The 15,788-nt window shown below is 38.6% G+C and overlaps 1 protein-coding gene across 1 annotated transcript in view; it reads left to right on the top strand.

Moving 5' to 3' along the window:
- LOC126284700 (myeloid differentiation primary response protein MyD88) overlaps nt 1–15,788 on the top strand; it is a 112,330-nt gene that overhangs the window by 31,467 nt on the left and 65,075 nt on the right. The window contains exons 3-5 of the mRNA XM_049983833.1: nt 1,127–1,311; nt 4,570–4,665; nt 9,072–9,199. Coding sequence (XP_049839790.1) covers nt 1,127–1,311; nt 4,570–4,665; nt 9,072–9,199 — 409 coding nt within the window. The remainder of the gene's footprint in view (nt 1–1,126; nt 1,312–4,569; nt 4,666–9,071; nt 9,200–15,788) is intronic.

Here is a 15,788-nt window from a genome sequence, read left to right on the forward strand (position 1 = left end):
TTTGGTCTGTGAATATACCTGATGAGTAATGGGTTCCATAGCAGGCTTATAATCAGTTTTGATTCTACTGTTACTGAACTTTGATCTCCCACAGTGTCAAAAATGTGCATTTCTGGAAAGGGGTTCCCCACTGAGAGAATGGCCAATTTTCTGTCCCACACAATATACGAAGCATTGCTGATACTTTTCTGATATAACCATTATAGTAGAATAATCCAGGAATAGTTCCCATAATTCCCATTTTCAGTAGGGTAGCCCATGTTAGAATTAGTCACTGGTACTCTTTACAGAATTAGCTGACAGTGGCTGCTCTGACAGTTAATTCGACTTGTTCCACATCCATGGAAGCTCTGTCTCATGCTGGGATTTATGGAATACCTCGTCTGTTTTTTCAGTTACACAGATATGTTTATAAAATGCAGTGGTACCAAGGACATTATAAAACAGTTCCCTCATTTACTGTTGATTCTCATATTTTTACATGCATCAGCAGTCCGTCAAAAGGTGTGAGAAAACATGTGCACCTTTAATAAAAATGAAATTACTTTTAACAATATCCTGGATTCTTTCATTGCTTTAATGAGAAGTAATAAACTATATTCCTTACCGTTGTACTGTGTCTCTTGTATGGTGATGTAGTTGATGCAACTAGTGTAAACGATAATCATACTATCAGTATATAAAGCATGCCAACAAACAGAGCTCCTTCACAGCAGCTAGCTTCTTTGACCAATTGGGGGAGGGGGGGGGGGGGGGGGTTAGTGAGGAGGCTGTGCCACTATGCTCATGGTTTTGCAGAGATAAGTATTCTTTTCTTTTGGCATTTACTGTGCTCCTTCATTGAACGTCAGTTACAAAATCATCAGTAAGTACAAGTGTGTGTGTGTGTGTGTGTGTGTGTGTGTGTGTGTGTGTGTGTGTGTGTGTGTCCTGCCAGAACCCAAAATGTTGTGACTGCACTTGCATCATAACTGAAGGGAATATGTAGTTTCCAAAGGAAAGCTATAAAGAACAAACTACGATTATTTGCAAGACAAATGCAACTCACCAAATCATTGTGTAGTGTTATCTGTGGATGGCCAAATATTTTATATAAAAAGTTTACAGCAATTTATATACTTTTTAGGGACTGGAGAGGACTGGCACAGTTGGTTGGCCTGCACGGTGAAAAAATTCCTCAGGTTTCTACAAACCCAAATCCTACAGAACAAGTTTTAAAACAATGGCAAGAGAACTCCATAGGATTACTACAGAAGTATTTGGGAGAGCTGGATCGATGGGACATTGTAGATGACACTGAAGTTCTAATGAGTAAGTCAGTACAATGTGTTCTTCAGCTATGTGTAGAAATATTTGTATCTGTAATATGACAAAATTTAGATAGTTGCTGCTGGATTATTGAAGGTTGCATTCATAAATGTGACTAAGCTGTCTTTCTCTTGTATCACTCTAGAGATGGTATCCTAATGGCAACTTACTGACAGTTGCTTTCAAATGAAGGTAAAATCATTAACAGATTCAAATATTATTGTATTTAGAGCTTTATACTTATAACCCCCCCCCCCCCCCTTGTGTGTGTGTGTGTGTGTGTGTGTGTGTGTGTGTCCGCCATTCTGAATCAAAACAATTTTTTGGGGGGGTGGGGAGAGGGAGCTTAGCATGATGTTGTAGTTTTCAGTCCAGAGACTGGTTTGATGCAGCCCTCCATGCTACTCTATCCTGTGCAAGGTTCTTCATTTCCCAGTACCTACTGCAACCTACACCATTCTGAATCTGTTTAGAATATTCATCTCTTGGTCTCCCTCTGTGATTTTTACTCTCCACACTGCCCTCCAATACTAAATTGGTGATCTCTTGATGCCTCAGAATATGCCCTACCAACCGATCCCTTCTTCTTATCAAGTTGTGCCACAAATTTCTCTTCTCTCCAATTCTATTCAATACTTCCTCATTAGTTATGTGATCTACCCATCGAATCTTCAGCATTCTTCTGCAGCACCACATTTCGAAAGCTTCTATTCTCTTCATGTCCAAACTATTTATCATCCGTTTCACTTCCATACATGGCTACACTCCATACAAATACTTTCAGTAACGACTTCCTGACACTTAAATCTATACTCGATGTTAACAAATTTCTCTTCTTCAGAAACGCTTTCCTTGCCACTGCCAGTCTACATTTTATATCCTCTCTACTTCGACCATCATCAGTTATTTTGCTCCCCAAATAGAAAAACTCTTTCTCTTCTTTAAATGTCTCATTTCCTAATCTAATTCTCACAGCATAACCCGATTTAATTTGACTACATTCAATTATTCTCATTTTGCTTTTGTTGATGTTCATCTTATATCCTCCTTTCATGACCATGTCCATTCCGTTCAGCTGCTCTTCCACGTCCTTTGCTGTCTCTGACAGAATTACAGTGTCATCGGCGAAACCTCAAAGTTTTTATTTCTTCTCCATGTATTTTAATTCCTACTCCGAATTTTTCTTTTCTTTCCTTTCCTTTACTGCTTGCTCAATATACAGATTAAATAGCACCGGGGAGAGGCTACAACACTGTCGCACTCCCTTCCCAACCACTGCTTCCCTTTCATGTCCCTTGACTCATATAACTGCCATCTGGTTTCTGTACAAAGTGTAAATAGCCTTTCGCTCCCTGTATTTTACCCCTGCCACCTTCAGAATTTGAAATAGATTATTCCAGTCAACATTGTCAAAAGCTTTCTCTAAGTCTACAAATGCTAGAAACGTAGGTTTTCCTTTCCTTAATCTTTCTTCTAAGATAAGTCGTAGGGTCAGTATTGCCTCGCGTGTTCCAACATTTCTACGGAATCCAAAGTGATCTTCCCCGAGGTCGGCTTCTACCAGTTTTTCCATTCGTCTGTAAAGAATTCATGTTAGTATTTTGCAGCAGTGGCTTATTAAACTGATAGTTAGATACTTTTCACATCTGTCAACACCTGCTTTCTTTGGGATTGGAATTATTATATTCTTCTTGAAGTCTGAGGGTGTTTTGCCTGTCTCACACATCTTGCTCACCAGATGGTAGAGTTTTGTTAGGACTGGCTCTCCCAAGACTGTCAGTAGTTCTAATGGAATGTTGTCTTCTCCCAGGGCCTTGTTTCGACTTAGGTCTTTCAGTACTCCGTCAAACTCTTCACGCAGTATCATATCTCCCATCTCATCTTCATGTGCATTCTCTTAAATTTCTATAATATTGTTCTGAAGAACTTTGCCCTTGTATAGACCCTCTATATACTCCTTCCAACTTTCTGCTTTCCCTTCTTTGCTTAGAACTGGGTTTCTTTTCACTGCAGAATCCAGTGTTATAACGTTTGATACCCAAACCCGAATAGTTGTTCTTTCAGGAACAGAATCATGTTGGCCAAGTTCGGACTGAATATGAAATTCTTGCTGAGTAGTAATCGAAAAATCACCTTTACAAATATACTCCTCCAGGAAAAAATGTGCAGTGCTCATATCACCTAACCAAGCCATTGCGCTTACTGAAAATAGGTGTACCACTATCTATTGACACCCCATCCACACCAGTACCACTGGAACAACTCACACGTGGTTTCTCCAGATATGGGACATCTGTTTGCCACTCTATGTAGATATCTTGATTTTCACGTGGTGCATCTGTGAGGAACACGTGTTGCTGTAGTCGTCTTCAGTCTGGAGGCTAGTTTCATACAACTTTCCATAATAGTGTATCCTCTATGAGTCTCTTAATCGTATCATAACTACAGAACCCTACATACATTTGATAAACAATCTGCTTACTGTAGTGAAGACTACTCTCCTATGGAATTTCTTCTCCCCTTTCATACACCTGTGATGTCGTCCAACCCCCCCCCCCCCCCCCCCCCCCACACACACACATATATGTGTGCATGCTCACCTATTTCCCCTCAATTATCAGACTAACTATTCCTTGATGACTAAGAAACTCAATCAGTCCTTTCTTTTAGTCAAGTTTTGACATAAATCTCTCTCACCCCCCCCCCCCCCCTCCTCCCCAATTTGACTCAGTATGTCCTCATTCATGTATCTTCTGAGATAAGTTGGGGGATCAGTAATGCTTCACATGCTTACACATTTCACTAAACATGTAGGTAATGGCACTGTCTCTAGTCTAGATTATTACCATTTAGATTCTTACCATGCTTGCAGTAGGTAATGACATTGCCCCTGATGTAGATTCTTACCATAGGACTTACATTGTTCCAACAAAGATGAAATTGCAAAAGTGCATTCAGGATTCGTGCTGTGTGATTTGACATGAACACTGAGTTTCGTTGCTGAAATCTGTTTTAGGAAGTCATAAGTATATTGCATTTGTATAAAAATAGTGTTTAACCTTCCTTCTTTCCTTTCATTACACTTTTAATATAATCATTTTATGACAGTGTCATGTAATATCTTTTAAAAGGAGAAATTTAGATTTCTGCACAGGAAGTATTTTCAGAACAATAAGTTTAAAGGACAATAATTTCTGACATTTAAATTTCTTTTCTAATTTGAAATATTATTTTTTTCCCCTTTCTTTTTTATCCGTCAAGAAAATGATGCCATTGAATACCTCAAGTCTGTTGAGAGGGCTTCCTCATCAGCTTCTGTTCTAGATGTGGAAACAGATAAGCAGATACTCACCAGAGGTTTGTATGATGCTATGTGTTATGCATAATATATAGTTGTTCAAGAAAATGTAAGAAATGTGTAGAAGGAACGTTGTTAATATACTGTTTTGTCACTTTTACCCCATGATAAAGCTGTGATTCTATGGAGATACGTTGTGTGTGTGTGTGTGTGTGAGAGAGAGAGAGAGAGAGAGAGAGAGAGAGAGAGAGAGAGAGAGAGAGAGATTAGTGAATGATTTGCAGAGGAATCATTCAAAATGCAGGGTATCATTCTGTTCCACAAACGTTGACATGAGAGGGCCTGCACCCATATCTTTGATCCAAAGCTTACTCCAGATACTCCTTAATATTAAAATACAATAATTGGACAACTTAGGGTAGGTGAATTGTGATTTATTCATTTCATGGGTTACATTTACAAACTTTTTTTTTGTCTACAGCGAGACATATCAGAAATTAACATTTCAGCTACAGCAATCATTATACTAACAAAGAGTAATGTTATATTAAAGTGGTGGTCTGTGAATAAACAGGTATGTTTCCTCTGCAGGATACGTAACAACTTTAATGTAACTCGAATAGCCAATACATCACTTATAATCCAATGAATAATACAGTCCCTTGTCTCTCGCAATTTTTTTTACCAAAGAACTGCCATCGTCATTCCTGTCTAAAAAGTATTGTTCATTTGGAAGTGAGACATTGGCTGTTTTTGCACTGCTTGTTCTCTTTCCCAGTGAAGTTCAACTGTTGCCTTCCTTGTTGTTTGAGAGCACAGTGGCACAAGATCTTAAGGTGTAATGTTTAGCATATTGCAACAGTAGAACACTACATGAATGCAGTGTTAAAAATACTGTTGTGTTCACTATCATTTATAAATAAGTCTGCAATTACAGCTATTGCTGCATGCACCAGCAAGTAAACAAGATGCTGCACCCATGATACTAGTCTACCAGCTATGTGCTGAATGTTAGAGTTCTCTGAATTGCACATTGAAATGCCAAACTTAATTTGAAAAATCTAAATGTGAGTGGCCGACTGTTATCAGCATTCTAGTGCTGTGATTTGATATTTTTATCATAGAAGTGTTCGTAACAGTTTACAAGAAAAGCTCCAATACATGTTGGAACTTTGCTTTTTTCCATCTTTGTTTTGCTATAACTTAATTCTGTTTGTTTTAATACGTTTCACCATTTCTTTGAAAAATTGTTCATCCCGATCTATATCCATACTCTGTAAGCCATGCACAAATTAGTGGCATATGGTACTTATCGTTGTACCACAGATTAAGATTGCTTTATGTTCCATTCATGTATGAAGCCAGGGAGAAATGACTGCTTTAATGCACCTGTACACATTGTAATTAACCTAACCCTCTTTTTCAGGATCACTGTGGGTGTAGTGCATAAGGGGCTGTAGTATGTTCCTAGACTCTTCACTAAATAGTGGGTCTTGAAACTTTACTTACAAGCTTTTTCAGGTAGTTAGTGTCTATGTTGAAGCACTGGCCAGTTCAGATTTTTCTGTCTGTCCATGACGCTCTACCAAGAGCCAAACTAACATGTGACTACTACATTTGCGCAATTTTTTATATTTATGATAGAAGGGGAGTGCTTGTATGTCCGCCTCGTGCAGGGTGACAATTATTGAACTATATGAAAAAAAAAGTAAATTAGTTACTGACTACGGCATGCACACACTGTATTCAATATGTAAACATCACTACAGGAATTTAGATGTAGGTTATGACATGTTTGATATGCCTGCCATCATTGGCAATGATGTGGGCACAGAGGGATAGAGCAGTTCTGCATGACCTGCTGAAGTGTCTGAATGTCGTTGCTTTCTATGTCCTCCTGAATGGCTGTTTTTAGCTTGGCAGCCATTTTTGAGTCATTGCTGTACACCTTGTCTTTATCATAGCCCACAAAAACGAGACACGTGTGTTCAGGTCCGGAGAATATGGCAGCCAATTGCGGCCCATGCCAGTGGTCTCTGGGTGCCCCAGAGCCAGAATGCGGTCCCCGAAGGCCCCTCCAGGACATCATGCTCCTACTTTGATGGTGTCGAACTTTTCAAAATCAGGGTCACTTTGGATAATGTGGATGAAATCATCTTCCAAAAACTTGATATACTGTTCAGTAGTCACCATGCCATCAAGGAATATCACACTGATTATTCTGGGCTGGGCATAGCACACCATGCAGTCATCCGTTGGGGTGAAGAGACTTCTCGATCGAGAAATGTGGATTCTCAGTCCCCAAAATGTGCCAGTTTTGCTTATCGATGAACCCATTGAAATGAAAGTGGCCTTCATTGCTAAACCAAACCATACTAATTCCAATCGTGCCCCATGGCCAACTTTGCAGTTTGAATACCCTAACGCAAACCTTTCAGAAATTATGATGATCTTTATTTCATATAGTTCAATAATTTTCACCCTGTATACAGTAATAGCTGGAGCATAACACAAGCAAAAAAATTTAAAAAATGGAGTTAATACTTGAGCTTTTGAAATTTAGTAACATCTGTTCACCGAAATGGGGAAAAGGATGTATGTACAGTTTCTGAAGATATAAGGAATTTGCTGTTGACTAATGACCTAATTTCAGAATCCAGAGCACCTACCATAATGCCATTTAGAATTTGCAATAACTGACACTTCCCTTTAGCTTCAACAGATATGCCCTTTTTCCTTAGCACATTGCGAGGATTATACCTGTTCTTTCTCAAATCAACATCTCGCTGTATTAACACTTATTTATTGTACGAGCGATGAATGAGGTATCATCTGAAAGATTTTTTAACTGGCTTCTGACATTGCATATCGATTTTGCACTAAAACTTATTATTTGTGGAAAATTTTAACATAAGAAACTTTTAACTATCACAGACAAAAGGACATCAACGATGCTCAACTTCATACCTGTATTTTGCAGAGCTAACTTATTACTCAAGAATAAGACTCACTTTTTGTGTACCGTATTACAGATTTATTTACTAGATAATTTCTTATTTACTGGATAGTTTCTATACAGCATTGTTATAGATAATAATTCTGACCACTGCAGTAGCCCATTATTTCTGCCTATCATACAAACTGACTTTCCTAAACTACTGTACTTTCCAAAATGACAAACATATTTGTCGTTTTCACCTTGAATTATGATTTACGTTTTGCTACTATGGCCTAACGTGCTTACTGTAATTGAATTTTGTTCAAAATTATGTGCATGGAAATGTATATACAAGGATGTATCATAAATTCGCGATTATTACCTCACATCATGCAGTTCCTTTTTAAAGATGTTTTTTCTTAATTCCCATAAGTACTCGTAACCCAGTGATTACACCTACTCCAAAAACTGTCATTATTTAAAACTATAAAAGTGTGAAAGTTTTACGTGTTTACAATTAAAGCTCCGCTGATTGACACTGAGAAAACTGTTCTAATACCCATACCTTTTCAGTTGACAAGTAGTAGTTCATGTATTAAAATTGTGTGTGTGATCACTATAAACAAATTGCAGTGGCAAATGCTTCAAAGAGTGAGACTGTACTTACTAAATCCAGCCTTTGCTCTTGGACAGTTGTATGAAGACTTTTCAAGGGTAACTAAATCAAATAACATTTTTTTAGCAATTAAAGAAAATGAACAATAAAACATACACAAAGATTACATTCCTATATCAAGTATCATTTACAACAAGGCACTGCAATGTTCTGCCAAATAATCCATTCCAAATTATGTGCTTGGAAATATATATACAAGGATGTATCATAAATTCATGATATTATTTCACATTGTTAGTTCATTTTTAAAGATGTTTTCTCTTCATTCCCACAAATACCAATATCCTAGCAACTACACCTGTTCCAATACTCAATTATTGTCATTATTTAAAAGTGTAAAAGTTTTGCACAGGTCCCCTTGTTTTGATAAATTTCAAAAGTTCCAGATTCCATTATTTTTTAAGTTTGTGTGCATGCGCATGTGTGTCTTTTCCCAACAGTTCTTCCATGTTTGGTAGCTGATATTGTTTATCTTTCATTATTTCAATTCCATTTTGTGTTAGTTCATAATATTTGTAAGTTTAGTATTTAAAATTATGAGCAGACTTGCTTACCTTAAAGAGGTGAAATTCCAGTATTGCCAACAGGTACATATAAAAATAAAAATACCCAGCACTGTTCTAGCTTTCAGAACTAATAGTTCTTTCCACAGAGAGGAAAAGGGACAAACCAGAGAAGGTAAAAAAGGAAGGGACTGGCATTCAGATCCCAGCATGAAAGTGAGAGGATGTTTTCATGAGTGAATATTCCTTTTGTCTTCTTTGATAAAAATGTTTTTGTATGACAGTTTATTTTGTGAATTATGCTATTGCTGACAGTGAGCTGAATGTTTTACTGATCATCATTTTCAGATGATGTTATTCGTGCAGAGAAAGGCTTAAAGCCACAAACTTACAGTGCCTTTTTGCTGTATGCAGATGAAGATGAGAATTTTGCAATGCAGGTTGTAGACCAGATGGAAACAAAGTACAAATTGAAGGTATCACAGTGTATAGATCATATTTGTAAATGAATGTAGGAAAACTAATGTAATATGCTTATCTGTTGCCTCGTGTTACTGTAAATGGATATTACCTCAGGTAATTAAAATTTGGGGTCGAAGGAGGATGGTGACAGCCCTCTGCATGGCCACTTCCCCTGAAATCATATTCATAGGTTTGGTTCTTTGTGAACGATCCATCTCCGATGACCATGGCTCCTCTTGTAGCTACAGAATGTTAAATGTACTAGTTCACATCTGATTTGCTACCACTTCTGTTGATGCAGAGTCCTAGTAGAATGAAGTATAAGATCTTTGTATGTTTTAAGGGGATCTTATGTCCATTTGTAAAGCTGCGTTCTGCGGCTGATGACTTTTCCAATTCTCTGAACTGAATATATTGTTTATGTTCAGTGCAGCATCGTGACACTGTTTGTATTTCTATCATGGTACTAAGACAGTCTTTTACTGAATGCAGAAATTCTATCATGTTCCAGAGCAGACAGGAAACTGATCTGATACTACATTTACCTAGTATGCATCCTCTTTTACTTGGGATTGCTTCACAGAGGGGCAGAATGCTGTTGCACTATTTTTTTTCCATTTGCTAAATGGCTTTGGGCTTTCATTTATCTTGAATACATACTTCATACTCAGTGAAACCTTGCCTTTACACTTTTCAAGGGACTTCAAACAATTGTGTAAAATGTGGGAAGATGTATAATGCGGGAAATAATATTTTAAGATGTAAAAGTTACTTATGACACACCCTTGCATTTTTGCACTTTAGTTATTATATATGTATATAATAGGCATCTAAATACTTGGCCGGAACTTGTTTATTATGTAATAAAAGTTTATCATCCATTAAAAACAACTAACGTAACTGTAACTTACAACTGTCTGGGAAGTACAAACATTTGACTCGATATTGTGCATGATAATTGATGTTTTTGGAAAGCCTGCAGCTGTCATTTATTATTTAAATAATGAAACACTGCACCAGTTATGTATGTTTTCATACTTAGCTCAACACGTTTCGAGAATTTTTTCCCATCGTCAATTGCAAATATTTACATAAGTATTTTGTGTAGTGTTGGCATATGTGTTGTTTTGTCTCTTGCACTGTAGTCTTCTCCTTGAGGTTATCTGGTACTGTGCCACGTCTGTTATGTAGAAAACCACTCAGACGCAGACAGTAATTTACATTGTTTGTATCTGTAATATCACAAAAAATACATATGTAAATACTGCACTTGACCATGAGAAGAATTCTGGAAACATATTTTCCTCAGCATTAAAAAATACGTTTAACCAAAAAACATTTGAGCAATGCAAAGTGAGAGAGTTGTATCAACTAGGGCTACACATGGCCAGATATGGTTTGACCAGTGAGCTTAATACTAAACTGGAGAGACTACTACACGATCTTCATGTACAAAGCAAAGCCATGACACATGGCATCACAATTGCCATGTTAAACCAGGGCAAGGTGTCAAATTGTTCTGCAGCATAGAAAAAATAGTTACCATTTATGTACAACATATGATGATGATGTGTGTGTTCATAGTTCACTGTTAGCTATTGCCTTGTATCTTCTAACCATTCCATGCAAAATCAGTTTTGCAGTTATTTTTCCATGTTTACATATGCAATTTCCATACTGCTGCTGAGGCTGCTGCCAAATTACGCTTCTCAAAAATCTTATCTTTGTGCAACAGATTTCTTTCTGTCACTTTTCGCATTTTATTTTCTGAATGGTGCAAGTAAATAGCGATACAAGAGACCAAAACATTGGCATAAAAAATTAATAAGCCTGTCATAAAAATGTTAAAATATGAACACTGAAAGAGCTCACTTTCTCAATGTCGTTTACAGTACTGGAACTGTAATGTGTTGGGATAATTGTTCCACCAAACCTTCATCTAGAACTCTATTTTTTTTTCTTGCATCATATCATGTTGTGAGAGTTCGTATATTAAAAAATACTTCAGAGGTTCAGTACCCCGAAACAGAAACCCCTGGGAAAGACTTCAAACACAATTAATCACATCAAAAATCCCAGCACAAATGTTTTTTGTGGATGTACGAGTAGTAATGCACATACACCATCAATCCTTAATGTTACAAGGAAGTTTTCTGTACAACAAAGAAATTTAGTCCAGTAATTTACATTTTCAGTTCTCAGTGGTTTTTAAATCCCTTAGCATGAACATTCTTAAAGTTGTGCCCATCAAACAGTTCATCAATAATTCTGATGAATTCTACAGTGGCAGAGATGTCCTGAAAATTTGGGTGCTGCGAAGTCTCTAGAAATTCAGTGGCAGGAGCAACACTGGAGCTCATTGTCTTGGCTGCTAGAGAGACATTCTTTTTGTTATTATAGAAAGAGTGAATTGGCAAATTTTAAAGATTCACACTCATAATTGCAAATAATGTAACTTCAAAATGAAGTCCCACTTCAGATCTCCAGCTTCATGGTTAACAATTTTCTTTTGGGCTAAAGTATTATGAACTAATTGTAGCATATGGCATGGATCAAGAATTGCATGAATATTACTATCAGATTCAGTGAGTACCCAAGATTCTTCAGTGTCTCACTGTTGTTAGCAACACCATCACATCACTGACCTCACAAGAATACCTACAGAAAACAGTTTCAGTATACAAACACTAACAATTTGTCATTACATCTGATGGCAGTTTATCCACAAAGAAATCTGCAATTGGGCACTTAAACTTTTCAGTATATGACACCATCTGAAGAACTAAAGCTTCAGTAGTCAGCTCTTCTGCATCTATGTTCACAATGTTGCCCAAATCAGCAAAGTCTTCATACCGTTTTTCATTGTTTTTTTTTTTTACACAGGCTGCTTCATAATTGACATACCATCAAAAATAAATGCACACTCTTTAATATACTATTTGTCACTGGTATTATGTTTTACATAGTTGGAAACCTCTTGTAGAAAGCCAGGTTAACAATTTACCAATGACACCCAGCCATGAAGAATACTGGAATGGGGCAAAAGAAACATAGAGCATATAAATCTATATGCTTTAGGAGAATAGAAATGCAGACTGAGGACAAATTGTGTGGTTAGTTCACTGTATCACTGAAATTGCTTCTTTGCACCACTGTTTCTCAGTTGCGTAAAAACAAGGTCTAAAGAAAAGCCACTAAAATGTTCACCTGAAGAACACTTTCCAAGTTGTCATTTACACATTAAAAACAAAGATTCCAAGACTTACCAAGCAGGAAAGCGCCAGTAGACAGGCACAATAAAATAACACACAAACACACACACAAAATTACGAGCTTTCGCAACCAGCGGTTGTTTCGTCAGGAAAGAGGGAAGGAAAAGGAAAGATGAAAGGATGTGGGTTTTAAGGGAGAGGGTATGGAGTCATTCCAATCCCGGGAGCGGAAAGACTTAACTTAGGGGGAAAAAAGGATAGGTATATACTTGTGTGTACGCGCGCGTGCCCACACACACACACACACACACACACACACACACACACACACACACACACACACACACAAGCAGACTTATCTGTGTGTGTGTGTGTGTGTGTGTGTGTGTGTGTGTGTGTGTATATATAAAATAGAAAGAAACTTCCACATGGGAAGCCAATCACCAGCCACCCTACCTAAAACCTCTTTCCTCATCACCTTAGCCAGCTTCATCCTGACCCACAACTTCTTCACTTTTGAAGGCCAGACATACCAACACTTAAAGGGAACAGCCATGGGTACCAGGATGGCCCCCTCATATGCCAATCTATTTATGGGTCGCTTAGAGGAAGCCTTCTTGGTTACCCAAGCCTGCCAACCCAAAGTTTGGTACAGATTTATTGATGACATCTTCATGATCTGGACTCGCAGTGAAGAACAACTCCAGAATTTCCTGTCCAACCTCAACTCCTTTGGTTCCATCAGATTCACCTGGTCCTACTCCAAATCCCATGCCACTTTCCTTGACGCTGACCTCCATCTGTCCAATGGCCAGCTTCACACATCCGTCCACATCAAACCCACCAACAAGCAACAGTACCCCCATTATGACAGCTGCCACCCATTCCATATCAAACAGTCCCTTCCCTACAGCCTAGGGCTTCGTGGCAAACGAATCTACTCCAGTCCTGAATCCCTCGACCATTACACCAACAACCTGAAAACAGCTTTCGCATCCCGCAACTACCCTCCCGACCTGGTACAGAAGCAAATAACCAGAGCCACTTCCTCATCCCCTCAAACCCAGAACCTCTCACAGAAGAAACCCAAAAGTACCCCACTTGTGACAAGATACTTCCCAGGACTGGATCAGACTCTGAATGTGGCTCTCCAGCAGGGATACGACTTCCTAAAATCCTGCCCCGAAATGAGATCCACCCTTCATGAAATCCTCCCCACTCCACCAAGAGTGTCTTTCCGCTGTCCACCTAACCTTCGTAACCTCTTGGTTCATCCCTATGAAATCCCCAAACCAACTTCCCTACCCTCTGTCTCCTACCCCTGCACCCTCCCACCACCACCTACTCCAGTCCTGTAACCCAGAAGGTGTACACGATCAAAGGCAGAGCCACGTGTGAAAGCACCCACGTGATTTACCAACTGACCTGCCTACACTGTGACGCTTTCTATGTGGGAATGACCAGCAGCAAACTGTCCATTCGCATGAGTGGACACAGGCAGACAGTGTTTGTTGGTAATGAGGATCACCCTGTGGCTAAACATGCTTTAGTGCACGGCCAGCACATCTTGGCAGTGTTACACCGTCCGGGTTATCTGGATACTTCCCACCAACACCAACCTATCCGAACTCCGGAGATGGGAACTTGCCCTTCAATATATCCTCTCTTCTCGTTATCCACCAGGCCTCAATCTCCGCTAATCTCAAATTGCCGCCACTCAGACCTCACCTGCCATTCAGCATCATCTTTGCCTCTGCACTTCTGCCTCGAATGACATCTCAGCCCAAACTCTTTGCCTTTAAATATGTCTGCGTGTGCTCCCGCGCGCGTGTGCTGCCGCGCGCGTGTATATTTACCTATCGTTTTTTTCCCCCTAAGGTAAGTCTTTCCGCTCCCAGGATTGGAATGACTCCTTACCCTCTCCCTTAAAACCCACATCCTTTCGTCTTTCCCTCCTTCCCTCTCTCCTGAAGAAGCAACCGTTGGTTGCGAAAGCTAGAGATTTTGTGTGTGTGTGTGTGTTTGTGTGTTAGTTTATTGTGCCTGTCTACCGACACTTTCCCGCTTGGTAAGTCTTGGAATTTTTGTTTTTAATATATATATTTATATAGGGAAACATTCCATGTGGGGAAAAATATATCTAAATACAAAGATGATGTGACTTACCAAACGAAAGCGCTGGCAGGTCGATAGACACACAAACATACACACAAAATTCAAGCTTCTCTCTTTGCCTTTACAAATGTCTGAAAAATACGAAAATGTGAAAAAAAATGTTCCTTTCTAACGACTCTTAACATAATATGGTGACTCCACCAAAGAGTGTCAGTTTCCTAGGCAAAGATGCCTTTTAGTAATCTCTTCAATTTAGTATTGAGCTCATTGGGATCGACAGAGGTGTCACCACAACCACAGCAATCACAAAACTATGCATGTCCAGTAGGCAATTTGGAAATGACTGTGATTGGTCATGGTATCTTTGTTCGAATGAACCTAGTTACTCCCATCCGCCAGCATGCCAATTAGAGTTTGGAAGAAGCAGGTGATATGACATGAATTTTTCAAATTTCCCCTGTTTACTGGTTCAAATTCACTGAATAGAGTGCCCTTTTGTCGAAAAACTTAAGCACGTAATGTTCGTCAACACTGCTTGATGGCCAACATCATGCCAGTGTCATTTTGTGTCAATTTTTTCTCCACAAACATTTTTTTTTTCATGTAGCGTAAATAATGCGAAGATTATAAATATGTTGATGCAAAACCAGGTGTGAATTAACATGTGGACATAGGAAACTTGAGGGAACTATAAAAAATGTAAATTGTGATAAAATGTTAATGCCAGGAACATAAAATCTGACATACTATATACTCCGTAAGTGTGTTAATGTGTTCATGTGATTCTTTGAACAATGTGCTCTGGTCTGTACCTAAACATCATATCGAATTCAGAAATTTGGAGAAGTTACAGATAGCAGAATGTGGCCTTATTATAGCAGAATGTGGCCGTATTAAAGATCATAAACTCCACTTGAAGATACAAAGACGTTATACTTTGCCTTACTGGGACTTCATTATAACAAAAGGGGTTGAAATATAGATGTGTATTTGTTGATTCACCACACACTGGTTATATCCTTAGTGCCGCAGCTGGGGTACAGACAAAAGGAGTGGACTGTTGACAAAGAACTAAAATTAAAAACTATATTTCTGAGGGAAATTGTGGTGCTGCTGACATTCTTCTTCTGCTCTATAATTCTGACATACTCTAGGTGATGTCACTCCATCAGTAAAAAGTCAGAGATCCACTGTATGATAAACACACATCAGTCTGTCCCAGCATTCAGTTATCTCCTGATTAACAGTATGGAGAATATCATTCCATGTTAGAGTT

Source organism: Schistocerca gregaria, chromosome 1, assembly GCF_023897955.1.
Source record: "Schistocerca gregaria isolate iqSchGreg1 chromosome 1, iqSchGreg1.2, whole genome shotgun sequence".
In the NCBI taxonomy this organism is placed as follows: Eukaryota; Metazoa; Arthropoda; class Insecta; order Orthoptera; family Acrididae; genus Schistocerca; species Schistocerca gregaria.